The sequence below is a fragment of the Rattus rattus genome, chromosome 6 (genome assembly GCF_011064425.1).
Source record: "Rattus rattus isolate New Zealand chromosome 6, Rrattus_CSIRO_v1, whole genome shotgun sequence".
Lineage (NCBI taxonomy): Eukaryota > Metazoa > Chordata > Mammalia > Rodentia > Muridae > Rattus > Rattus rattus.
Window position 1 is genome coordinate 124,490,044 of NC_046159.1, and position 27,618 is coordinate 124,517,661.

Consider the following 27,618-nt stretch of genomic DNA (forward strand, 5'->3'; position numbering starts at 1 on the left):
GCTTGAATCTCACTTAGAAGAGAGAATAATATGGTAGTGAGGCAGATGGCATGAGGAAACTGGGAGAAAAGGGCATGGGGAGGGTAATGGGGTTTTAAGAGCAAGTGTGGGGAAGGACAGTAGAGATGGCTTAGATGAAAATGGAATGGAAAACTGCAACTGTTGGAGGTGAGATGTGTGTGTATGGTGGGGCATCCCCAGGACAAGACAGAGACCTGGGATAAGAATCAATGGGGGCGACCTTGGCTATGATTCACAACCCTGGGGATTTGGACGTGAAAAAGCCACCTCCTATAGTCCCATAGTGATCCCTATGGAACAACAGGAACACCAACCCATCCACAAAACTTTCACCCCAAAATGTATCCTATGTACAAGAAATGCAGGCATGGGGATGGAGCAGAGACCGAGGGAATGGCCAACCAATATCCAGCCCAAATTGAGACCCATGCCATGAGCAAGTGCCAATCCCTAACACTATTAATGATGCTCTGTTATGCTTGCAGACAGGAGCATGTTGTCCACTGAGAGGCTCCACCCAGCAACTGACTCAGACAGACACAGACACCCACAGCCAAAGAGTGGATGGAGCTTGGAGACTCTTATGGAAGAGTGGGAGGAAGGATTGTGGACCCCGAAGGGGATAGGAACTTCACAGGAAAACAGTCAACTAACCTTGGGGCTTTTAGAGTCTGAATCTCCAACCAAAGAACATATACAGGCTGGACCTACGCCTCCCTGGACATATGTAGCAGATATGCAGCTTGGTCTTCATGTGGGTCCGGAACAACTGGACTGGGGTCTATCTATCTCAAAAGCTGCTTCATACTGAAAGGAAGAAAGGAATTCAAAGACTAGAGTTTGAGAGAGCAATGTCTTTCCACCTAGGTAAGGAAGAATGGCTACTGATATACATGGACATGCACAGCAAATTAACATCTCAACCCTATTTTCCGTATTTAGTTGTGGATCCAAGAAACCTAGAAATTACACAAAACTGATTTGAAACAGCACCCGTCTGAAATTCTAGATGCATACAAATGAATGATTTATTCAGTGAAATTTACTATTTGTATTTCAAGCTGTTAAACAAGATCCATTTTTTAAAAAAATATTGTGTATAGGATGCCACTCACTTCCAAGATTGTATCAGTTCTTCAGTATTCTGAAATAAGGAAATATTTTCAAGTCAACCTGCCACCACATATAAACTCTCCAACAAAGGCATTTTGTATAACTTCCACTTTTAATACAGTAAAATAGTCAGGAGCTCTTCATTTCACAGTCAATGAAAAATTGATCTTTAACAAAATATTATTCAAAGTATTAAGAGTACAGTATTCAAAACATAGGAATAGGCTGTTGCAATGCTGCATAGATAGCGGTGTACAGGTTCCCTGACGGAGTGACTTCTTTCTAAAGAAAACGTCAGTTTTCAAGTCATCGGTAGAAATGGTAGATGCGTTACCTTCTCTCTCTCTGGGCCTGGAAAAATGGCTTCAATGGTGAGAACTCACCATGTTAGCAAAGTCTAATCTCCAATTTAATTATACCTCCCTCTTGCCAAGATGAAAATCTAAAATGTAAGGATTATTGGAAGGGAACAGGAAGAGAATTACCTCTTAAGGAGATATCCTGATCAGTGCCTACTTTACTCCAACAAAACACTGAATTAAAGTTTAAAAATTACAACCTCACCATTATGCTTACCTAAAATTGCCAAAATGAATACTTTTTTACATAATACAATACAGGTATATAACAACAACAACAACAACAACAAAATGATCTGTTCCCATCCTTTGACCTTCAGCAGAAAAAAGTTATTACAATAGGATCTGAAAAGTAATTTTCATGGCAGAGCACTACTTCTCAGAATACTTAAGACAGGATGAATTGGTCAATGAGAAACTGCTACATTTATTTTCTAAGTGTACTTTTTGAAAAGAATGGCAATTTACTTGAAAGGAATCTGTAGCTGGAAATATTACTCATTAAGAAAACTAAATTACCCTGAGAAGGACTCTTCAAATTACCAGTATTTTCAAAGTCCCTCACTAATCATGAAGGAAGGCTTTGTTGCCTCTAAGCTCTTATTGTAACCTACATTAATAATGCTTTCATCTCAAAGGCAGTTGTGGCTTCTCTGCTGTACTGGTAAAGGTCATAGCCAAGACTTTTGGGTGTGATGGAGAAAGGGCATTCTGCAGTCATTATGAGCAGGTCTCTTCCTGCTCCAAGAGTTTATACTTCTGCAAACAGTCTTGGGGTCAAACCTACATGAATCACACACATGAAAGAATCTTCTATGAAGTAAATTGGTAGTTCTCTTAAAACACATTTGTCTGGTCTACATTCTCTAATGTATGCCTAGAAAATAAGGCATTAGAAATTGTCAATTGGCCACTTCAGAGCACAGACAACTTTCTTTTCATTGGAGACAAATGGAAAGTTATTTGAAAGTGCACTGTTACTTTTAACATCTCTTACACATTTACATTCAGCATATTTATGACCCTCTGTATACTTTTAGTATAAAATCATGCATATTCCCAATATCTTACACATCCCATAATTACTTAAGAAAAGACAAAGTGAGAGCAGCTACAAATGTAGCAAAATACTTCCCACAAATAAAAATACAGCATACAAAAAATGGCAAGTTACTGATAAATGGTAACATGAACTCTCATACTATCTTTCCTTGATGTCCAAATTAAGACTTGACAAGTTTAAAGCCTTGTCCTGTGTCCAGCACTGTAGGAAGAAACCAACTCATTTTTAATCTTTTCAAGCACCTAAAACAGGCTTTGCACATCCAAAAGAGGTTCAGGCCACACAACCAGTTTGCCAAATGCACTAATGGATATGTAATACGAGGAAAGTGTAGCATCCAGTGCTTGGCCACATCACTTCCTGTCGGCAAGTGCAGAGTGTAGTCACTCCAACGCTTTGACACACCATACATAGCCTTCACTGTGCGCCCCTTCTCAGTCCAGCAGATGTTGTTTGTGGAGTTGCAGTTGTATTCGACCCAGTCTCTAGTAAAGTCGCCCAGCTGTGGTGGGTCGGCTTCTTCAATATCCACTGTCTTCGCCAGCTCAGCCCCCTGAACTGCAACATACTGGTCATTAATCTTTCTCACTTCTTTCACCCAGGGGGCTGAATTCTCGCTGTCTAATATGATGATAAGCCGGGAACAGAAGGAACCATTCTTTTCTCTCCACCATTCTAAAAGCGTATCAAGGCGAAGTATGTCTCCACCTGTGGACAAGAAAAACGTTGGTACAGTGATGATTTCTGAAGTCTGTTTCTTTTAATTTTTAGAATGAGAGAGAAGAAGAGAGAGAGAGAGAGAGAGAGAGAGGGAGAGGGGAGAGGAGAGAGAGAGACCTTTAACAAAAGTATCTTTTCTGCCCCACCATGCCACAGAGACATGTGTTTCACTATGTTCATAGCCACCTTATCTGTGATAGCCAGAAGCTGGAAATAACTCAGATGTTTCACAATGGAAAAATGGATACAGAAAATGTGGTTCACTACACAATGGAATACTACTCAGCTATTAAGAATGAGGACATAATGAGTTATGCAGGCAAATGAATGGAACTAGAAAATGATCATCCTGAGTGAGGGAACTCAGACCCAAAAGGACGTGCACAGTATGTTCTCACTAATAAGTGGATATTAGCCAAAAAGTACAGAATAACTAGGATACAAACCAGAATCAAGAAATTAACAAGCAGAAGGGCCCAAGTGAGGGGGAGAATAGAGAAGGAGGGGAAAAGGGGAACATGATCAGGTATTGGGGGGAAGGGAGACAAGAGAAAAGCCCTGAGGGCCAGCAGAATGAATGGAAATATGCAACGCTCAGGAGTGGGAGGTGGGGGACCCTCTAGAAAGTACCAGAGACTGAGAAGTGAGGGCTCAAAGGGAGGAACCCTAGATGAAATGCCCTACAGTGGGGAGAGGGAACTTTTAGAATCCACCTCCAGTAGAAAGACAGGGCATCAAATGGAGAGATAAGGTTGTCATCCCACAGTCAAAAACTCTGACCCAGAATTGTTCCTGTCTAAAAGAACTGCAGAGACAAAAATGGAGAAGAGACTGAGGGAAAGGAGGTCCAGTGACTGGCCCAAAGTGGGATCCAGCTCAAGGGGAGGTTCCAAGGCCTGACACTACTACTGATGCTATCTATGGTGTACTTACATTCAGGAGACTAGCATGGCTGCCCTTCATGAGGCTGAACAAGAAGCTGACTAAGACAGACTCAGATATTTACACCAAACCGTTGGACTGAAGCCAGGGAACCCTGTGGTTGAATTAGGGAAAGGCTGAAAGATGAGGAGGAAGTTGAACCCACAGGAAGACCAGCAGGCTCAACTAACCTGGACCCCTGAGATTTCCCAGACACCAAGCTACCAACCAGACAGCATACATGAGCTGATGCAAGGCCTCAGACACATATACAGCAGCATATATACTGCCTGGCCTGGCCTCAGTGGGAGAAGAAGTGCCTAACCCTTGAGAGACTTGGGGCAAGAGGGGTAGGGAGGCCTGATGGGGGGGGGGGGGGGGAGCTGAGGGGGAAGGGGCAGGGATACAGGGGGAGGAGGAATTGGATGAGGAACTGGGAGGAGGTAGCCAGGAGGGGGGAACAAATGGATTGTAAAAAAAAATAAGAGTAATTTTAAAAAGTATCTTTTTAAGAAGTTACTTTTAAAACACGATTTTAACCCTATAACTACATAAAATGAGTATGCTGCTTGATTTGCAATGGGGTAAAACACAGATAAAAATCTTACTAAATTGAAAACATCCAAAGTTGAAATTGTACTCAACACAAACCCCAAAGCCAAAGGACACAATACATTCTAAGATTAGCTGTCTACATTGTTCCTGTGACTGGTGGGGTCTGAGGGAACTGATATCCAGAAGCCCTGCACTAGTATCATGCTGCTGGTCTGGTCAAGCAGCAAAACAAAACAAATGCGCTCACTGGCTGCACCTGGCTTTTGTACCACTGTACAATTATTAAGCTGAACTGCTGTAAGTTAGAGACTGTCTGTAGATTAATTTAGTAAAAGAAAAGTGAAATTATACAGAAAAGCAAACATTCTAAATTTGGGTAGAAACGAGAGCTCTTAATTCAAATGCAAGCTGTCACCTTGCTTTAATGACCTGAGAATTGATAATTACATTTTTACATAGGAAAAAGATCAAAGGAAGGCTTTATGAAATATTAAATATATAGAAAAATTCAATTTTCATAATTATTCCCACAAAGAACACTGGACCAGAATACAACCACACCTTTTTCATTTCTGTTTCCTATTTCTTTTCATAGCTACTATGGTTACAGCTCAAGATGTAAAAGTCTCAAAATAATTGGCTCCATACAAAATCATTTGATAATCCAATCCTTCTTTGCCTTCAAAAGCAAGCACCTCCTGAGTGAGGGCAAGGGCCACTCCTCAGAAATCCTTAGCATTTCCTAAGCCTGGAGAAGAACTTATGGGTGTGTTTACATTTAAAGCAGAGCTATACCTGAAAAACCTTCAAGTAACACAGAACCCCCACTCCTACCCCCAGATACAACACTCTAAAGTAAATGTGAGTCTATCTGTCTCACTGTGAATTTTTTGGCATTGATTTTCTTTTTAAAAATACAGCATTAAAACATTATATTTATTATTATGAATACATTTCCCCCAGTATTTAGAAAAGACTTCATTAGTTTATTTTTATGAATAAGTTTTTCCCCAGTATTTAAAAAACACTTCGTTAGTTTCTATGATCATATCCACATAGATAAAACCTTGCATATTTAATAGAAGACATGACTCTTATACAAACTGGGAAAATATGAAATTTAAACTAACTAATGTAGATGTTAATTTCTAGACAATGCCAACTCAACATAGTAAACTGACCCTATACCGACATAGTCTATTAATCCCTATTGTATATTACTGAAAAAAAAAAACAAAAAACAAAAAACAAGTTTTCTTTACTTCATAAAGTAGGCACCTCTAAATGAAGGGAACTTCCCCCAGAACTGATAACACAGCTTAATAATCCCAAGATTCAACATAACAACCCTTCCAGGTTCTGAAGTTACGTGAGCAAAAAGCACAGAGACACTGGAATATTCCATTAAGAATAAGGAATGGGGAATGGAAGAAAAGAAAGAGGATGTGGACAGATGCGGAGGGAAGAGAAGAGAGGGGTGAAAAGGAGAGACACTGGGCTGCGAAAAGACAACAAGACAGAGCAAGTAAGCTCTGTTAACTGCTGTGTGCTGGGCTTCTCAGTCACTAGAAGGAAATACCATGGGGACTCAGCACTCAAACCCACTCTGGCACGGAAGAGTCACTGCTGCACATACAAAGCAAAACAGCATAGTAACGCTTCCAGCACCTATACTATAGACCACAGGCATTGCACATACAAAGCAAACATAGTATAGTAACGCTTCCAGCACCTATACTATAGACCACAGGCATTGCACATACAAAGCAAACATAGCATAGTAACGCTTCCAGCGCTTATACTATAGACCACAGGCATTGCACATACAAAGCAAACATAGTATAGTAACGCTTCCAGCGCCTATACTATAGCAAACATAGTATAGTAACGCTTCCAGCGCCTATACTATAGACTACAGGCATTGCACATACAAAGCAAAACATAGCATAGTAACGCTTCCAGCGCCTATACTATAGACTACAGGCATTGCACATACAAAGCAAAACATAGTATAGTAACGCTTCCAGCGCCTATACTATAGACCACAGGCATTGCACATACAAAGCAAAACATAGCATAGTAACGTTTCCAGCACCTATACTATAGACCACAGGCACCTCACTGTTTGCTTAGCTTGCTTGGTTACTCAAAGTATTTGCGTTTTCATATGAAGTTTGTTTGGTCCAAAGCAGGCCCAACGAGGGCAGGCACTAATCCTGATGTCCTGAATGAGTCAGTGCTTATTCTCTGGCTGGATTTTTGACCCAGTAAACAGAAGAATTACTAGCAGACAAACAAAACTTAAACGCAGCATTGTCAGAAACCTTGTAAAGTGAGTTTCTGTTTGTCAGAAAAGCCATGGTTTCCCTTATCCTTTGCCCTTTCCCCCCACCCCCAAACCCCTGCCAACTACCCCTAGCAACGGTGTCCAGTACCTGATTAACGCAAACGAGCCTGTAACAGACCAAAGTCCCCACACTAGCTCCCGGGCTGTTCGGGCCCCCACCCCACTACCAGCTACTCAAATTGCCAGACTTCTCTGACTCTCAGGCACCACCCCACTGCTGTCTGATCCCCATAAAACTGGCAGGACTGTTTCTGCATGTATTGTTCTCTCTGGCCACCTGGCAACAGCCCTGCAGTTTGAGCTCCTCAGTATACCCTTCCTTCTACCCACAGAATGTCTACGTCCCGTGGTTTCACTGGGCCCTCGCTTACAAATCTTAGGATTTAGATTTTATTCTTACTTATAAGGGATTTCATTAGTACTTGAATGGGAACTGCATTAATCTGTGGATTGCTTTTGCAGTATGGTGCTATTCTCTCAGTCTATGAACATGGGAAAATTTTCCATCTTCTACTGCTTTCTTCAATTGATTTCATAGTCGTTTTGCAATTTTCGCTACAGTGGTCTTTGTCCTCCTTGGGTAGGATTATTCCTACAGTTTTGGTTTGTTCTTTTTTGTTCTGAGTCTATTGTCAGTGAGAATACTTTCCTGACTGAGTTCACGACTATAAACACAGAGGAAACTTTTTGTGTGTTAGTTTGTATCCTGCTGGTATGTTCAATTTTTGTCATTTCTATGGGTCTTTTGGTAGAGTCTTCAGTCTTTCTAAGTATAGGAAATGAGAGAATGGCACACTTCTCCCTTCCATTTTGTGCCTGGGGCAACTGCCCTCACCTCATTCTATCCCTGGCTGTCTCAATGACAAAAGAATACAATCATTTGAACTCTAGTAATCAATCCCAAAAAAAAGAACAGAAGTAGAGGCAAACTTACAAGCATTTCTTACCACTGTGGTCTAAGGTAATATAAACTCTAAAACAAGGGGAACAGAAAAAAAGTTTAGAAAAATCTTAAGAAGATTTCATAATAAAATGAAACTTACAATTTTATGAGGGACAACACATAAGCTTATCTGCAGATATTATAGCAGGAGGTATTACTGGGTATTTGGAAATCTGTTGCCTTTCCCAAAACCAAAACACTTTTTTCTGTTTTCCAAAAATTTTAGATGGAGTAAAAAGTGCTTGTGCATGCATATGAGAACTGGAAAAGCCAGAAACGTTAAACTGCTTTCATTTATGATATAACCTCAGTCACAAATCAGACATGAAACTAGTGGGCACAAGCTGGCTTAAAGTCATCTGCTATGTATGTTTCCTCTGAGGTTCTTACTGGCAGCTCTGTCTTTGTCTGGTGTGGTGTCTCCCACTGAGTGTAGGTGTGATCATCTTTGTATCTGTGAGAAGGCTATGACAGAAACAATGTACAGAAGTCACTTGGCTCCCAGGTTCAGAGGTTTCAGTGACAATACTGCTTAATGCAGCAGTGCAGAGCAGATCATGCATGACAGCCCAGAAACAGAGCAAGCTACCTGGGCAGCTGGCTGGCTCTCTCCCCCTTTTTATTTCACTCAGCCCTCCAGACCATCATGCTACATTCAGGGACGTTCCTTGGGCCTAGGGGTCCTTGTCTCTGGAAATGCCGCAAAGCACACCCACAGGTGCTTTCCTAGTCTCCTACTCACTACTAAATCAAGACGGTTGGCAATGAAGTTCAGACATCACAACACTTACACTTACAGTTTACAACTATCATTGTTTTGATCTCAATTTAAAACTAGGGTGGATCTAAATCTAATGATCTATTTTCAATCTAAAATGTAAAAAAGTCTTACTTTTTCATGATATATCTCATGAATTTTCATACCTAGGCATTACTTAAGGGTGCCCCTACTACTACATTCCAAGTTTTCTTAGGTTCTGGGCATGTAATAATTCATAAAACAAAGTCTACAACTAATGAAATCTTTACTATAATTAGGAAGACTGGCAAACTCATGTAATGTTTCTCTGGAACCTGTCTTGACAATAAAGTGTTTTCTTTTTCTATATACAGGTAAACCAAAGGTTTTCCCCCTCAAGACTCTAAAAAAATATAAATACATCAAAAATCAAAAATAACCCTAAAGAATTTTTTGCTTTCAATGAAACAGTGATCATCCTATCTTCCCTCATTTTATGGAGGTGGGAAAATGGAGGCACTAGGACTGCGTGAAACAGCACTTCTGTCTATGGTGAAGAACAGAGCCAGGGCTTCTTACCTAGCGGTGCTCCTACCACACGGCCTGACACTAAGTCCAGCAATTCTGCACATGTGACAGCACTACTGAAATCTGCACTTAGAGCACTGAAAGACTAAGAAGGACTAGTCACCAGTTCATCAGTGTCTAAAAGATATTACTATGTGGGAAACACTTTTAAAGGCAGAGAGTCTAAGTCTCAAATCAATCACTTTATTTCCCTCTCTAAATACTAGAAAGGAAACTACCCTCAATTCCTAGTTACAGCTTACTAAAATAAAGTAGGTATTCCTGGCAAAATTAAATGTAATCATATAACCTTGGTAATCTGTGAAGCAGCGAGTTGAGAACTTTAATGACTCTATGTGAATAATCCATGAATATATGTATTTCACAAAACAAAAGTGAACTTACCTGCTAGAGCCCACTCTCCTGAGCCATGGGTGTGTCCACTATAATATAAAACATATGTATCATGTCTAGGTCCATCCACCGTCCGGAGTTCAAGGAAAGCTTTCAGTTTGGAATGTAGAGTATCAAAAGACAGTCCACTTGTGGAATAGTCACATCCATAGGTCTCAATCATATGATATGCAAAAAATCTTTGGATGGCATTGAGCATGCCAGTAGACCTCAAATTTAACTCCTGAACATGTTCTGGAGGAAGCAATGTTGGCTGGCCATCAGGACTGCAAAAGGAGGAAAAAAGAAAATTCTGGCTCTTAAAAAATATTACTCTGGAATTGACTGGGACATATACATGTCTCCAGCCAGAACTTCATCTTGCATGGCCAATAAGTCTTATTGGCTACAAAATTCTAAGATGTAGTATTTCATACCATCCCTTCATAAGGCATGAATGGAGATTTACATTGCGGTTTGATTATATGATCAAACTAACTTCTAAAGAAAGACAATTGTTTTTCACCTCCTCAAACAAAGAGCAGGAAATCATACTTAATTGTCCTGAGCAACTGTCTCTATAGAGCGATGTATTCCTTGTAAAGTATGTCTATTGCAGAATAGAAGACAAGGAGGAGAGCCCTAACAGGATTCAGCCTTGAGGATGCTGAGATGTGAGACTTGTTCCAGCTCCCTGCCTGATCCTACCTCAACTATATCAAAGCTGTTTCCTCTAGCGACTTGCTTCAGGGACATTTTCAGCTAGCTCACTTAGTCCCGTTTTCAGACTGTTCCTGTCAGGACTACAATTACACATGCATTTTCTCACCTTACAAAGACAGGACAACAAATGCCTTGCTATATATATAGTCTTAACTCTAACATTTTTTTCTAATTTTCTTGGGTGCCCCCACAAAAGGAATTCTTTGCCACAAATCAGTAGGAAGCATTATAAGAAGACTGTTATCCCAGTCCCTTAAGTTAGGGTGGATGTTTTGGTTATTTTATGAATTATAGATATATTGTCATCTTAAGGGATATTATAAATAATTATGGTTTGGGATAGGGATAAAACAAAATAGGGAGCTTAGACTCAGGGATTTCTATCTTTCTTTCCTAGGTAAGGGAAAGGGAGTTGAAAAGAGAAGGGGGAACACGTAATTATTATACAAAATTAGACAAATATAGGTCTTAAGGCAAAAGCATTTTATAGCCATAATCTTACATTGGTACAAAATTTTGTATGATACAAAAAAGGTTATATTTTGTTGTACTGGTACAGAATTTTGTATATTGACAAGGTTTAAGGGTTTCATTGGTATAAATCTTTGTATACGGAGACAAATTTAAGATTAATTCTGTTAAACCATAATATATGTATGTTTCAACTCTTAGGTAGGCATTGTGCCTAAGCAACTCATTTAAAAGGACCAGGTTTAATCCCAGTCCTTTTAATAGCTGCTGTTAAAAACTGTTCAGGATAATTTAGCAATGCAAATTACTAGCCAGTCAATCAAACTCAAGTCATGTTAAACTCTAGTTTGTATTATTACAGATATACATTCTGAGTTATACAGGTAATAGGAAGCTGGAGGCAAGCCATGTTTGCTTGTTCAGATGTCTTCAAAACCCAGAGACTCCAGAATATGCCATTTAAGATGTTTCTTACTAATATAAGGCCTTTTTGACATTGGGACATAGCTGCTCCTGGCAACAGCCCCACTCAACTTAGAAACAGATGATGAGTGTCAAAAGGCCTCCATATGGAGTTGCTTCGATTGTGGCAAGCTAGCCACTGGGAAAGAAAATGTTCTAACTTTATCTGCAGATAGACTCCTGGAAGTTGATTTCCAAGTTCTGCCAAAAGAGAGTAAGCAAGTCCTTCATAATTCCTGCTTCACAAAAGCTCTGTTGGATATTCTGGGTCAGAAGGCTGAAGATAGATGTTCCAACGTTATAGAGAATACTGGAGATTATCCAAGTGGTCGCTGTCTCTTTAATTTTATTTTTTTGGAAGCTATATCCTTGTGCTTCCTGCATACAAGTAGTATTTATTTTCTTCTGAGGCCTCTGATGGGGCTGAAGACAAAATAGTCATAGTCTTACTATAATCTTAAGGTGTTTAGGACTTAAAAAGATATTTTAGGTCTAAGATGGTAATTTTGTAGTGTAATACAGGTTAGGATAGAATTGATTTAGATACAGAACTCTGAATTCACCAGGACAGGACGATAATAGAATACTACTTTCTCCTGAGTTACCAAATATAAATAGACTGATTTTTTAATGCAACTTTTACTAAATAATCTTAATAATAATTTCGTAATTGTTCCTAGGGTATATTGTTTATTTTAAAAGAAAGAGTCTTTTTTTATTTAGACAAAACAAGAGAATTACTGAGGTCGGGTCTATTGCTATGTATTGTAATGCTAAATTCTATACCTAAGGTCTAGGCCTACCAGAGACTTCTCAGGTTTATAAGCATTTGGTGTGCAAACCTTGTTCCTTAATTTAGAACTATTGGTTAAATGAAATTGGCTACAGCCAGTTACTGGAGGGTTTAGAGGTAAGGTAGGTGGCTTCAGAGTGACCTGCTTGAAGGAGGAGAGACTGGAAGAAAAGAAGTAGGAAAGGAGCCCTGAGCACATGGCCAGGAGAACAGCAAGGTGCACTGGTGGGGAGGTAGCCAGACCTGCAGTTAGAAGAGTAAATTAGGGGTGACCCCAGTTACTGTCAAAGTCAAATGAAATAACCATGGTCGGAGTCTCATTTATTTGTAAGCTCGTCAGGGATAAGCTTAGATTGCTGGTAGTACAGGGCTAAAGAGATGGCTCACTGGTTAAGAGCACTCACTGCTCTCCAAAAGGCCCTGAGTTCAATGGTCAGCACCCACATGGCAGCTCACAACAGTTTCATGATGTCTACTGGTGTGCAAATGTACATGCAGACAAAGTAGCCACATACATAAAATACATACATTTTTAAAAAAGAATTATTCTAGTACATTCTCATCCATTATCTAGAATGACTATCCATCATCAACCATGCTAATAACTGGCAGGTTTCTCTTCTATAGCTCCTTTCATTTCAACAATTAAATTTAGAAAAATCAAAACAAAGTTTCGAAAACTTGTATTTCTTATCAGTAAAACAGTAAGGCTGGAACAATGTCTCATGAAATACATAGCACAATTCTTTGTCCGTATTTGTATTTTCTTACTGAATGACAGTTACTGAATAAGAATTTTTAAAATCAAGATTGTACTAACTGTTTCAAGACCAAAGAAAAGGACATTTTCTTCCTGAGAAAACTAAATTGACACATAAAACATAAAAAGCAATAGTGTGACTATATATTTAATTTCTGTAGTGAAAAACACAGGATCTTTGTAATGCATTTAAAATTTACTAACTCAAGATACAGTCTAAAACAGAAGATGTTATCTATTTAAAAAGATAACTCTAAGACAGTTATTATAGCATAGGTCATTATAGTACTGAACACTAACTGAAGACGTGGGCCTGATCCTGAAGCAAATGGAACCCTGGGAAACATTGACCTCTGCCTGACAACTCACAGAAATAAAAAGCTTTTAGTGCTGAGAAAGAAAATCAGCACCATTCTCTTTCCAAAACAAAATTTCAGAAATTTTGAAACCCTAAATTTTACTTCATGTACCATCAATCCTATTCTAATAATGTGTCAGTGTTACTAAAATAAAATCACATATTTCTGACATTTAATGGTAACCAAAAAATTAACTCACTTAAACTGAAATTATAATGGGGCAAAAATTATGTTGTATTATTCTTTCCACAAATTCTTTCACAGATTTGCCATGTCTTACTTGATGAGACGTTTCCTAAACTTCTCCATTTCTCATGAGACCCCTCTACTTCTAGTAAGCCTTCAACACAGAACAATTACAGATTTATTTGGGGGTTCCTATGAAATATTTGAAACCAGATTTTTAAAAAAAAAAATGTTTCAAGATATCTCCCCAACCAAAGGAACTATAAGGAAAGTTTAGTCAGAATTCATTTATGAAAGAAACTATTTTTTTTACTGTAAATATAGTTAGCTGTTAAAGGATTTAAAGATAGTAGTATTATTAATTTCAAATTTCCCCTATATTTGAGGGAAAAAAATATAAGGATGAAGCTACAATAAAATTAAATTTTAATAAACTTAATTACCAATCTGTCATGTTTGTGCAGAATTTTTCATAGAACAGAATATTTCTAAATCCTAAATCTTGCCAGCTCTCTAGAAAGCTCCTCTAATAATAATACCATTATTATTTTAGATAAGGATACTGAGGTACAGAAGTATTACAATTTGTCCATGGGAGAGACAATTGGGACTGCAGGTTCTCAGTCCATTAGACATTCTATTGTGACCCTGGTTCACAGGAAGTGTCAGACACTCCGTTTAAGGAAGAACCTTCCCTTGAAAAATTCCTACAGTTTCTAAGGCCTAGTCAAAATACGAACTAAACATATATATCGAGATATTTATATTTAATCCTGAAAATTACATTATCAGTTACGGACAAGCTTTCTACACAAGGATGACGTGCAAGGGCACTATATTCTACAGCAATAAAGTTGTGGTAAAACAATCTATCATAATCATTGAGAGAATGCCAATGTCAAGCCCCCCAGACCGCAGTACCTGCAGAAGTTGGTAGGGATCACAATAGCATATCCAACAGACGTTCCTCCTAAGCAGTTACCTAATTCATGGAAGAGCCCATGAGCCATGGATTCCAGTGGCAAAACAATAAGAAACATGCTCAAGAAGATTCCATTTGTGGGCTAAAAGAAATTAAAAACAAAAGGTTTATATAATTTGTGGATACTTATATATGTGTTTATTAACTCAGTTTTTAGCCATTATTTTCACAAAGTAAAAGAAAACAACTGATAATCTAAAAATAATCTTAAGTAATTGCACACATCTGTAGACACACATGAACTACCACAACAGTGACCCTTAAACAGAACGCTAAGGTTTTTGGAAGTTGTAGCTAGACACAGCATATATTTTTTAAAAAATTGTTAAATAACCTTCCATCCAAACTGAAAACAAAAATAAACCAACTCTGATATGAAAGAGAAAAAGAAAAACCATTTCTCCCACATATGCATCATTTTTCCACATACCCATGACTATTACTTTATCAAGGAGGCTGCTGCACGGAGGACTCACTGTCCTATCACATGAAAAGTTCAGAGCATACAGAAATATGAGAACAAAACCTTAAGGAAAGTCAAGGCCATAAGGCTTAAAAATTAATTTCATTTTTAAAAGGCCCAAACTCAATTTGTCTAAGTTGCAGCTCATAACAACAACAAATATTATGCATATTTAAATACCTTTAAAGCAGTAGGAAAACAGAAAAATTAAAAAGACAAAATTAAATATTAAAAAGCTGGATGGGGGGGAGTAGCCATTTACTGTATTTTTTAATACTGGCCAATTCCAGATTCTTACATTGCTGATGCATAAATAGATAGGCCTTTATGCAGGATCAAATGTCAACACTAAAAAGTGGCTCATTGTATCAAAAGGAGAAAACGTATTCATAATAAAAAACAGACACACTGACCAATATGGTTAGTTTATCAATTGTATAATATAGATTAGAGTAAATTATAATCATTCAGTGTAAAATAATCAATTCTGAACATTGAAAGTATGAAATGTATAAATGATTAAATCACTTCAAATACTCTATTAGACTATTTCCATACTTTATAATATATATAACATTCATAATATAATATATATTATATATGTACATATAGTCACACACATAGACATTGGAGAGATGACCGAGCAGTTAAGAACACTTGTTCTTACACAGGACTAAAGTTTGATCCCAGCATCCACAAAATAGTTCGCAATGGGTTGTAACTCCAGCTTCATGGGGTCTAATACCTTCCTCTGACCTGTGCAGGTACCAGATACATACACAGTACACAAACATGTATGCAAACAAAACACACATACAATTTTTTATAAATATTTTAATCACAAATATATATTTATATGTACATACGGGTCTATTTTTTACTAAAAAGGGCTAATATATAACATTTCTGGAAGGTCATTAATTTGTATATATTTACATTCCCATTTGTCAGCTTAATGGTATCAAAACCCCTTTCAGTGTTAACATACTATGCTTTACATTATTGTTGTATAATTTATACATATTTCTTATGTAATATACATCACATAATTTCAAAAGACATTGTTCATATTAAAGTGCTCATGTTTGTTGAATTAAAAATAACTACACAGAAGATTTATCTCTTTAATATTTTTAGCTTATGAATACCTGTATCCATGCGTGTGTATGTGTTCATGTGTGTGCAACTACATGCACCATGTGTTCAAAGGCCAGAAGAGAAAGTCAGGTCCCATGAAGCTGGAGTCATAGGTGTTTGAGAGAGACACTGTATTTGTTATGTTGGGATCAGAACTCTCCATTTTCATAGACCACTTTTTAATAGTAAAGCCATACCTCTCTAGGCCTCAACAAAATACAGAGGTCATTAGAAGCAAAATAATAGAAATCTAGAGAACTACTTTATATGTAAATATCTAATTATTACATAGGTGACTTGATGTACAATCATCAAAGTCCCAATAGAAGCATTAGAAATCTATTCCGTGACTGAATGTTCTCAAGAGACAATACCACAAAAATATTTAAAACCACAACCTATATAAAAGTGAAAACTCAGTTGTGAAATTGATCTCAGGCAAATCTACTTGCTTATGCCTTCCTATAGCCAACCAAAGCAGTTAGATGCAGTAATTCTATGGTCTTCCAAGTGTGAAAGCACATGAAACTAAGCAATGACCCGCTACAGAGTCAAGCCTGGGAGGGGAGGCTTCCGAGATTCAACCAGGTACAACAGTCAAGATCCCTCATCTCTCAAGAGCATCTCTGCCTAGAAGGAGAACAGTACGGATAGCTACGTCCAACAGTTTTGAGAATTCAATACACTTAGACATACACAGTACAGAGAATGGAGGTAGCACACACACGGCGGTTTATAAATGGCAGGTCTTACTAAAATGGAGAAGATGGGCTAGTAGTTTTTTCTCATTGATTGGTGGGTTGTTTGGAATTTTTGTTTGGTGAAACAGGGTCTCAGGATGTAGTTTTAGCTTGACTGTAACTAGTCATATAGAAAGAAGGTCCGCCCACCTCTACCTTGATTAACAGCATGCACTATCACACAGGGTCCTCATTTAAAGGATGGAAAAATTAGGTGAAGAGGAAACGATAGTTATGCACAATGTAACAATACTTCTCCCAATTATGGACCATATACACCAATTCTGTACTTGTAAACAAGTTATCTATTCGTGTCCCACAGATCATAATGGAACTGAAAACTTCCTCCTGTCTTGTAACGTAGTGTAATGCATTGTTGTGCTGTATGTAAAGAAACCCGCACTGTTGGTCATATAATTACACACAACACACAGTCAACAGTAAATGAGTGTTAGTGGTCCACGTTTTTATTACCTGTACTTCCTACATAGTAAAAGTTTACTGCATCATACTCAGGACTGTCCCTCTCTCACCTACAGTGGTAGGCCACATTTACCAGCATCAGTCCCACACTTTGTGTTTGCTGACTGCATCAACAGGCCAGACAGGGTGACTGACATATAATTTAGATCTATGAAAGCATACACCATGATGTTCCCAATTCACTGCTCAGAAGTTATCTGTTGGGAACTGTATCCACTCATACTGTACGGAGAAAACACTATTCGGACCATTGTTGGGGAGGGTGTTTAGTGGGGAAAGAACATCTACTCTTTTGAAATGGTTTCAACATGTTCCCTCAAAGCGTACTCTGGAAACTGAATTCTCAATAGAGCAATCTTAGGAAATGAAGTCTAATTGGAAGTGTATGGATACAGAACTTAAAACAGACTTTTAAAAATGAATTAATGATTCTTATGTAAGGCGTCAAAGCTGTGAAAGATGCTTCTAAACCCTTCCCTTTCACACACACCTCCCCAACTTCTACTATTGAAATAGGGCTTCCCAGTATTAACACTGCAAAAGTAAATGTCATTTCTTTATAAATTTCCTACTGTGTGTTACTGTCACAGCAATGCATAAGATCCCATTTACAATGTTCTAGAAAAAGGGAAAAAATTTTGGCATTAAATAAAAATAACGTCCCCTTTATAACCTAGACTAAACTGAGGCAAATAAGTGAAACAAAAAAATGAAAGTACTCTGCACTTCTAATTCAGCAGCAAACTGGAGAGCTCCCTGTTGCCCATGCCAAGTGATGACAGAGCAGTCCTTCCAGTTTGCTACAAAAGAAGTCATGCTACACTGACAGACTTCGCCCGTCCTTTGAATGTGAGGCATACACTACAACTCCATCATATTCAGGACTGGTCATTCTTTCACCTACAGTGAAATTAACCGTATTATGGCTTTTCTAGTTGGTGTGAAAAGGGCTTCTACAAAACGCTGCATCAAATCCCCATGGAATCTTCAAATGAAGTGGTCAGCAAGGAAAAGAATATGAAAGCTTAAGTGAAATATTTCAGCAAGCATGTCTAAATATGTCTAACAATGGGGCGGGTTTCTAAGTGGGCTACAGTCTCCCTTATACCCTTCTATGAACTATCAGTTACCATAAAAGCAATACTAGCTATGCTATGTTACTGTGTCTTTCTAATTGACTTAAAGGAAAAGTGTAAGACACAAGCAAACGGCAGGAAGTGAACGTAAAACAAACTATGGGGAACAGCAGCTGTAATGGTGCGTTTGAAAGTCAGGGTGAAATTATGAACTACAACAGTAGCTAATAGGAAATTCCAACGCTTTAATGAAAGTAACTTGGAATGAAACTTTTGCCTCATTCTGGTAATATCAGAGTGGAAAAACTAACAAAAAGCAAACCTACTTAAACAGAGTTTGTGACGATTTCTTAGTTACAATAAAAAAAAGTCATAAAAGAAAAATAACTGAGGAGTTGCTTATGTCATCTCAATTTTTATGTACCCTGACAGAAGCTGGCAAACTGATCTGCTGAAAAGTTTCTTTAACGTCTTGTACTTCCTTGTAGTATTAGGTTTGTGCCCACCCAATCAGTGGAAAAACTTTCCAGTATAAATCCTCTGAAAGATGAATTAATGAGACATAAGAAATCACACTTCAGTATTAATCTTACAGAAATGGTGTGTGTGTGTGTGTGTGTGTGTGTGTGTGTGTGTGTGAGAGAGAGAGAGAGAGAGAGAGAGAGAGAATGAATGAGAATATTTGGAACAATATTTAGAAACATTTAGTAAAAAACAGTTCAATATAAAAATCTGTTAAAACTCAATTTAATTTGTAATAGCCAACAATGTAATTGAATTAGCAATGTCACTCTCTCCAAAAATAGTTTTATATCAATGAAGACCTTAATTGTTTCCCTTTCACTATGTAATTTTCTGATTCAAAATCATTTGAAATAACTGGAAGTTGTATAGACCCAGTGGGTGTTTCCCAAATTATGTTTCATATGAATGTTACATTTGCTCTTCAGCAGAAGTTCAAGGAGAGCTCACACATAGAGGTGTGTGAGCTTTAGAGACAACGGTTTCATGGACAGATTTGTAGAAATGACGATCTTTCAGTATCCACCCCCCTGCCCCTCTTGGTGTAGTTACCTTTCACAGAATACTGGGCAGAGTAAAAGTTTGGAATCTTTCTATAATCAATTAACTGAAAACTATGCTGAAAAGTCTATTTTTTTGTAAGGCACAATGCCAGCATCACAGAAAACAGTGATCAAGTAGCAGCCAATTGGGAAATGTAAATCTATTCAGGGGGATTTACATTAGTTTTGAAGAGCTAAATTAACAAGCATTTAACAGCTGTATTGCTGAAGAGACCTGCCCACTTCATCCCTTGAGACTTTTAGCAAAGCATAATCCTATCCTCTTCCCCAAATCACTGAACCCCAGACTTCAGAACTTAAAGGTCACATGACTCAAATGCACAGATCCCGAGAACAAGGATTGGCACACTCTTTCTATAGTTAATATTTTAAGCTTTGCAGGTGATGGGATTTTTATTGAACGTATTAAATTATGCCATCTATCATGATAAAATCAAGTAACAAGGAGTTCTAAAACCGACATCAGGTGATTCACAAATCCAGCTCTAAGGAATCTGACAGGCATCTGATCTCTGCAGCATGTACATCTAAACTGATACCTAACACACACACACACACACATTTCTTAAATGAGAAAATACATATTTTAGTATCTCTCAATATTGACAGAATTAGATAGAAAATCATCAAGGATATTGATATAAGAACAACATCACTATCCAGCTTGACTTGGCTGATATTTATAGTATGCTCTGCCCAATAGCACTGTAGTCTTTTTTTATATCATAAACAAGTCTTTGTTAAAAAGCTAAATCCATACAAATTGTATCGTCCAATTAAAAGATAAACCAAAAATCAACAAGACTGATGTAGGAAAATCCACAAATATTAGGATTTCCCACAATAAAAATAAAAATAACCCAGGGGTCAAATAAGAAATTGGAAGGGATATTAGAAAATATGTTGAAAGTGTAATAATATACAAAATGATACAACTTTCACTAGGCACCTATAAATTAAAACCCAAATGAGATACCACTTAAGGGTCAACTTTAGGAAACACTACCACTGACAGCTACAACCTAGAGATTGACCGTCCTAACATTATCTTTGCTGAGAGATTCCTTAGAAAGTTTGGGTGTACTCCCATTGATACATATATTGAAATCCACTGATATATGCAGAGCAGAAAAATCTACTGACCAAGAAAGTACTTGGTTAACAGAATTTCATGACCTGGAAAGAACCCTCATGAATGAGGCTGACTTGGCAAAGAATAAGTAGTTATGACTGGGAAAGTGGCCAACCCAGAAAGAGGAGGAAGAGGGGGAAGTTCTTGCTAGTGTTCCGACATCATCTAATTCTGAAAGTCCCTGGCTACTGCAAGCTGGCAGGAGGAAGCTGCCCTGGGGCAACCACTGGGTTGACTCCCACACAGGCTCCTAGAGGCACCCACACTGAATAGAAGCACCATGCCCCGGCAAGTCTCTATATCTCCCTTTAACACTCACGGCTATAATACACGCAGCAGCAACAAATTGGGGCAAAGCAAAGCACTGCACCAAGAAGAGTTGCTCTTATATGCCCACATCCCAGCCTGAAGAACTCAAACTAGACAGTCTGTCACAATAGAAACAGTTTATGATTAAATTCTTTCCATCTTAGTCTCTTCCTCTCTTTACAAAATAATTGCTTTTAAGGGCAAACATGTCCTGAGATCTTCAGCACCTCTAGCTAGGATCTTATCAGGTATCATAGGCACTGACATAAGAAACTAAACAAACGAAAACCCATGAGCTTACCTGCCAGGAGACGGCTCCCAAAATTGCTGTTGCAAGAAGACTAAAAAAAACTAACTGTTCTGAAATTAAGCAAAAATGCCGCATCCCTTTGGATGCCATGATTCTGTCAAGGCTGTTGTTATCTGCCCTGTGGTTGATATACACTTTATGGCAGTCATTTAATTTGGTGTGAAATCCCCAAAGAGTTAAAAGAAAAATAATATGGCAAATCATCCAGAAAATTCCAAAAATGGAAAAGCCTGGTATCACGAAATACCAGAGATGAGTGTCTCTAAGTTTAAATGCTGAAAGAATGAAGAATGTCAGCTCGATCATTCCAGTGAAAACCACCGAAAGTCTCCTGCAAATTCTGCCACGGTACAGAAAGGGCTTCCACCTTTCAGTTACTGAGAGTCCACTAAAATAAATGTCAAGAAAAGGATCAGTTATCAGGCAAATAAAAAAACACGCGAAAGCAACTGGATTTTGGGGAGTTTCCAATGAGGAGAAAAATAGCAATACTGAAAAAATGATTAAGTTTGGAATAGCTAGAAAGGACTTCATTCTCAGGTCGATGATGAGCATGGCCAAAGCCATGACAAGCAAGATCACACTCAGAGATCTCTCCACCAACATGGTTGTGCTGGCGATGGCAAACCCAACAAGTTCCAGAAACTCTACTGTGGTTAGTAAAGTAGGCCGATGTCGGACATAACCAGAAAGTCTCTCCACCAACGCACACAGTATCCTCAATACTATAGATGTCAGAAGCAAGTATTTGGTTGTTTCTTCTTTCACGTCACTTTTAAAGGATGAATTATCAAGAAAACACAGGAGGCCAAGCAGAAATCCAAACCAGAGATTGGAGAGACTTAAACTTGCCGCTTCCATTGAAAAGTAATAGTAGAGAATGCTGGCGATCCCAAGGACAAAGAGGCCGAGAATAAAAATCACCAAAATTAAAGAATTTGCTGTTTTCTCCCATCTCACATAAAGGCCTAAACATATGGCCACCAGTAAGTTGAATCTGGCTAGATAGCCCAGATAGCGCACGGAGGAATGCATGTTCACTTCTCTGTTGACTTCTTCCAGCCTCGTCATTGCTAGGTAGAGACAATGACTAAAGCAGTAACGCAGTGATTTACACATGTACTCTGGCGCTGGGGGGGCTTCCCACACGTCACAAAAATTAACTTCCTGTATTTCATTCAATGCATCCAATGTGTTGGTAATGCCTATTCCAACATTTTCTCAGAAGTTTTCTTTATAGTGACCTATAGAAAAAAAAAGATATTTCACAGTTAGTTGTATATGATATTTTGTACCATCTTCTTTACACTAAATAAATGAATCAGAGAAAACTATAGGTTCTTCTGAAATCCAGTTCAAAGACTAACTGTATATATCTTAATAATAATTTTTCTGGCTTATAAACTCTGCAAGTTACACAAAGGAAAATGCCCATGATTTCTGTTCATATTGATAAACTGCATCACGAAGTATCGGTAGTCTCTGTGTCAGTATTAATGCTGAACTTATCTAATCTATTCCTGTTTGAATATTCAGTTTGGCGTACATCATAAGCGCTTAGCTTTGACACACTGAAATGTCACTCGACTTTTAAATGGAATGAAAGACTTCATTATTACTTCTAATTGGAAAGCACTAGTACACGGAGCTGGTGGCCATTATTACTACTGTGATCCTCCACATCTTTTTATAAGACCATTTTAAAAAGGCTATAAAAGTTCAGTCATCACATTGTTTAGCTAATAAACTTAACTAGAAGTAAAATTTAACTCTATACGGTTATTCGGTCCCAAAAGCTGAGCCATAGTTCTTGTACTTTCACTCCTACCAAAATGAATTACTTGCATAATCACTTACTTTTCACATCTAAATACTATCTATTTAGTAAATCCCTTACTGAACGTCTTTCTAAAAACTCAAATACTGAAACACTTACCAGGTCAGAGTAAAGTTAAGAAGAACTTCAAGTCTACCTTTTCAAAAAGTCACTAAAACAATTATTTTCTAGGACCCAAATAATTAAGTCAACATAAGTGCTCTCATAACTTTGACTTGAAATACAATAATGGTTAAAAAAAATATATACTGTGGGAGTCACTGAGATAGCTCACCTGTGAAGCCTGACTACGAATCCAACCACTGAGACTCATATGGTGCTATGCTGGAAAAGAGGACAACTCCTGCAAAATGTCCTCTGACCTCTCCAAGCATGTCACTGCACACGCACCCATATTGAGAGTGCACAAAGAAGTACTGATCCACCCAGTAGGCAGTTCTTCAATGTTTCCAGTACACTGTAAGAACAGATCTATCGCAATAGCTTATAACTCAGACAACAAATACTTTGTGGTCTAGGGCTACATGTTAGTACTAGGGTACTTCCTTAAGATGCACAAGGCATTAGATTTGAATCACATCAACAAATACACACATAGGAAATCAGTTTATTTAAACTTTTCCCAATACAGGTATCAAAAAGACACTCAACAGAAACATGAGATAACTTAGAATTAACCCCTACTTAGCATTTGGCTGTGGAGGAATGTTTCTCAAACAACTGTAGGATTTCAAGCATATTTCAAGTGCTATTCCTATTTCTAATTTCAAAGGTTCCAAAAATTATTTTTATTTCTAAATCTACTCATTAAGTATTTAAAGTAATTTTCCTCTATTACATTTCCATGTAAGCACTTCTTGCCATGTGGAATTAAGAAAATATCTAGTATTTTGTTGTTGTTCTTGTTGTTGTTGTTGTTTATAGTGAATTTTTAAAAATAAGTGTAACAAACTGATTAAAATCTGGACTACAAAAAAGTTTCATAAAATATTACTCCTATACCACACAAAGGGAGAGAGAAAGTGAGAGATCTTTAAAATACTAACAGTAGAATATAGGCTCAGAATAAGTGCTACTAAAGGGAGAAAGAATTCGCACACTCTGCTAAAAGGTACTACTCCACACTCATCAAACAACCTTCCAGTGTGTCCTGGTCAACACTTTTTCCTGATCTGAGACTATGCTAACCCCTTTCTCTCAACTCTCTTGACACCCACATTTCAGTGCATCGTAACCACATGACTGCTTCCTACAGGGTCATAGAAAAGAAACTTCCTTAGGTTTCCAATAGCACAAATCCACCTCTCTCTGCATCTCTTCATTCCAGTCAAAAAGATCCATCCCCCTTCCCTGTATAAATCCTCCCGGTTCCAGAGCGCCATTCTCTCTCCAAGCTCTCATATCTCTTTCACTCATTAGTACTTTAGCATTGTAGGTCAGCTTTTAAAACTACAGAAGGGTAAAGAAACAATGACACAAAAAATCTGTTCTCCCCATCTTGTCTTCCACGCTCAATTTTTTTTTTCCCTCTTGACAGCTAATGTTTAAGTTCTCATACACTCACTCCAAAACCCTGAAAGGTGTGATTCCCTCAGTGTAACTGCTCAGACAAGTTCTGGAATGATCTGCAAGCTCCTGAATATGATTAGACTGATGAATACTATCACCTTCTGAAACTTCCCTTGGCTTCTAAAGTCTAAGAATCCATATTTTTTCAAGAAATTCATGATTCTCTTTTTAAGTTATTCATTTTCAAATTATGCTTTAGACACTCAATCCCTAGGCTTTGAGCAATCTCAATTGCGTCCATATATTATGTAATTTTGAAAAAGACAATACAGCTGTGTTGTTGAAATAGTTTGCAGCCACGTTCTTAAAGGACTTAGTTTTCAAAGTTTTTTTTTAATCCATTCGAACCTTTAAAAATAGCCTCAACAAGAAATGAAAACAAATTTCAAAAGCATTGTGATTGTTTTTACTTGAGCTGCCTTCCCTAAAGATTTGATGGAAAACTCCAGAGGCAAATAAAAACAGATCACAACAGAGTCAATCAGCAAGTCATTGCTAAAGTCCATTTAAAAAAAAAAAATCTTAGGCTGTGGCTGTAACTCAGAAATCATGCTTAGTATTTGGTAGGCACTGGGTTTGACCCCAGTAGTACCCTAACCTTCAATCCTATCTACTTCTTTAACCTTCTTCCACATTTCTTCACCTGTGACTTAATCCTCACCAGTTCTTGGTTTTTCTTTTTTTTAAGCATCTCTTTCACATTTTTTTTTCTACTTTGTATCCCCAAAATCACCACCTAAATTTTGGTGACAATAACCTCTTGAATGTCTCCCCCCCCCTTTTTTTTTTAATTTCCCCATCAACTTCTGCCATTCTTACATAAAGTGTGCTTTAAGAGCAAATTTTACCTTGCTATTCTCCACTATGCAAAATTCTCTAATGGCTTTCCACCGCCATAAAATTACAGTCTAAACTCTTTCAGTGCCTTATAGGGCACTTAACACTGGACAGGAATAACTGCCCCATCTGTTACTGATCTTCTTCTCACTTTTTATTCCAAGCACACTGACACTTCAATTATGAACTACATAAATGCCATGCCCTCTCTGGACACACTCCTTTTCCTCCTCCTAGTCCCATCTGCCCTTTATCTGTCAAACTCTTCAGGTCTGGGCTTAAAAGTATTTTCTTAGGAGAATCGCCTCTTGACCATTCCCTCTGAAATGGAAAAGTAAAACTACTCTTTTTTCTTCACCATTTGTTTAACGTCTGCATTCTTCACTGGGTCACAAAATCTCGGGGAGATCTGTCTTCCACAATGAGTGCTCAGTATCAAGTTAACATTCAATTTGTTAAGATTGGGGGATGGGGGAAGGACTACTAATAGAAACAACTACTTAAGAAATGCAGATAAAATAAACAGCTTTCTAATATGCCATAGCTAGTACTAGTAGTTAAGGGAGATTCCAGAAATTTTTGGTTTGTTTGTTCCTAGCTTTACTCCAACCTTTACTGAATTCACCAAATTTCTTCCAAAACAGAAAAGTGTCCTCCCCGTGTCCTGAGACAATGGACTTTAAAACATAGTGTATTGCTTTCATAATCTTTCAGAAATAGTCTATTTCTGTTCCAGCTAGGGGAAGTGTCAAAACCTTAAAGAACAACACTAAGCAGTCAAGAGTTGGAGAACTGCATTCTTGTTTCTCTGAGTTCCTGCTAGTAACTCTTTCGGCCCACCACTTAACCATAAGAATGGCAACTCGGACTCTTAAGTGCCTCCCGTTTGAACAGCTATAGTAACTTTTCTCCCGTTAGGCCTCTATCTAGGGAGAGATGGAGAAGTGGGGCTGGTACCTGGCTGTTCGCTACCCCTTAACCCTGGGACAAGGCGACGCAACGAGACACCCGGGTCGGGGCAACGAGGGACACCGAGGAACGCCCTCCCTTCGCGGTCGCCGGTCCCAGGCTGGCATCTTGCCCACCGGGAGGCCGACGGGGCGGGGCCTGGTCCGGTCAGCCGGACCCTGGGCGGCGCCCCAGACCTCAGCCGCCCCGCGGCTCTCTGATGCCCCTTACCTGAATCAGTGGTCGCCACCGAGCCTCTCTCCGTCCGTTGCGAAGCTTGCAAAACAAAAGGGCGCGGAGCCTCCAAGTCAGAACCTGGAGGTGGTGTGGGGACCTGAGCCTGAGGCCTCCCGCACTAGCACCACAGGGCCTCGATAGAAACTTTCTCTAATACGGACACTGCCGCCATATTTCCGCCACTGACTGCTGGCGCTACGGATCGCCGTCAGGGTCAATGCGCGATGCGCGCTTCCTTCCCTGGCCCGGCCTCCCAGCGGCTCTCCACGCCCAGCAGCGAGCCTAGAGGAGGCAGGTGCTACAAACGCTACGGGGAAAGCCAGCAGCCCCACCCTTGGGCCTGGATTAACTCCTACCCAGGATTAGCAGCAAGAGCAGGGAACCGGAAGACCACCACCGAAGATCAGGCCTCAAAAGCAGCAAGGTCACAGTTTAGGAATGGACTGAAACTGGGCCAGCAAGAGTGGGATAATTGCAAGTGGACTATAAATATATGTAGAAGGCGTGCTGCTCTTTCATATAGGTGATATAATATATGGCTTTGCATATGCTCATCAAATCTTCAAAGCCTGTCTCTTCTTGCCTCAGCCTGCTTTTCTAATTAAGTTCGCCATTAATCCCCATCCTGAACATTTTTATTCTACAGCCCTAGCTGTCCCTGGTCCTAAGCGACCTTCAAACACCACAGATAACTTAAATTTGCACTCTGATGGCACTTGAGTTAACATAGTCATACTGTTGAGAGCCGCATTTCACTGTGGAGTAGCAGCCTTATGGGTTGAAATTGGTATCTCCATCTATGAAACGGTAACAAAACCTTTCTCACAAGATTGGGAATATACAAGGAAACAGTGTGCCCCTCCACTTACCAAATGAGTTTTAAAAATATTCAATACCTGTAAGAACATGTCGTTAAGGAGGTCTTTATTTAAGACAGTCTCCATAAGTGTAGGGACCGCTATAAATCCATCTTGCCAC

The 27,618-nt window shown here is 38.7% G+C and overlaps 1 protein-coding gene across 1 annotated transcript; it reads right to left on the reverse strand.

Moving 5' to 3' along the window:
- Nucleotides 1-1,227: 1,227 nt before the first annotated feature.
- Nucleotides 1,228-26,861, reverse strand: Tmem168 (transmembrane protein 168). Its single transcript, XM_032906931.1, has 5 exons — nt 26,635-26,861; nt 21,204-22,456; nt 14,417-14,559; nt 9,754-10,028; nt 1,228-3,264 (listed from the first exon to the last, which is right to left on the reverse strand). The coding sequence occupies exons 2-5, from the start codon at nt 22,329-22,331 to the stop codon at nt 2,717-2,719; spliced, it is 2,094 nt and encodes a 697-aa protein (XP_032762822.1). The 5' UTR covers nt 22,332-22,456; nt 26,635-26,861; the 3' UTR covers nt 1,228-2,716.
- Between the last annotated feature and the right edge of the window lie 757 nt (nt 26,862-27,618).

Coding starts and splice junctions, on each gene's coding strand:
- Tmem168 (XM_032906931.1), bottom strand. CDS start 22,331: ATGTGTAAATCACTGCGTTACTGCTTTAGTCATTGTCTCTACCTAGCA. Junction 10,029..14,416: donor ATCCCTACCAACTTCTGCAG/GTACTGCGGTCT, acceptor CTCCTTTTGCAG/TCCTGATGGCCAGCCAACAT. Junction 3,265..9,753: donor AGGAGAGTGGGCTCTAGCAG/GTAAGTTCACTT, acceptor TCTTGTCCACAG/GTGGAGACATACTTCGCCTT.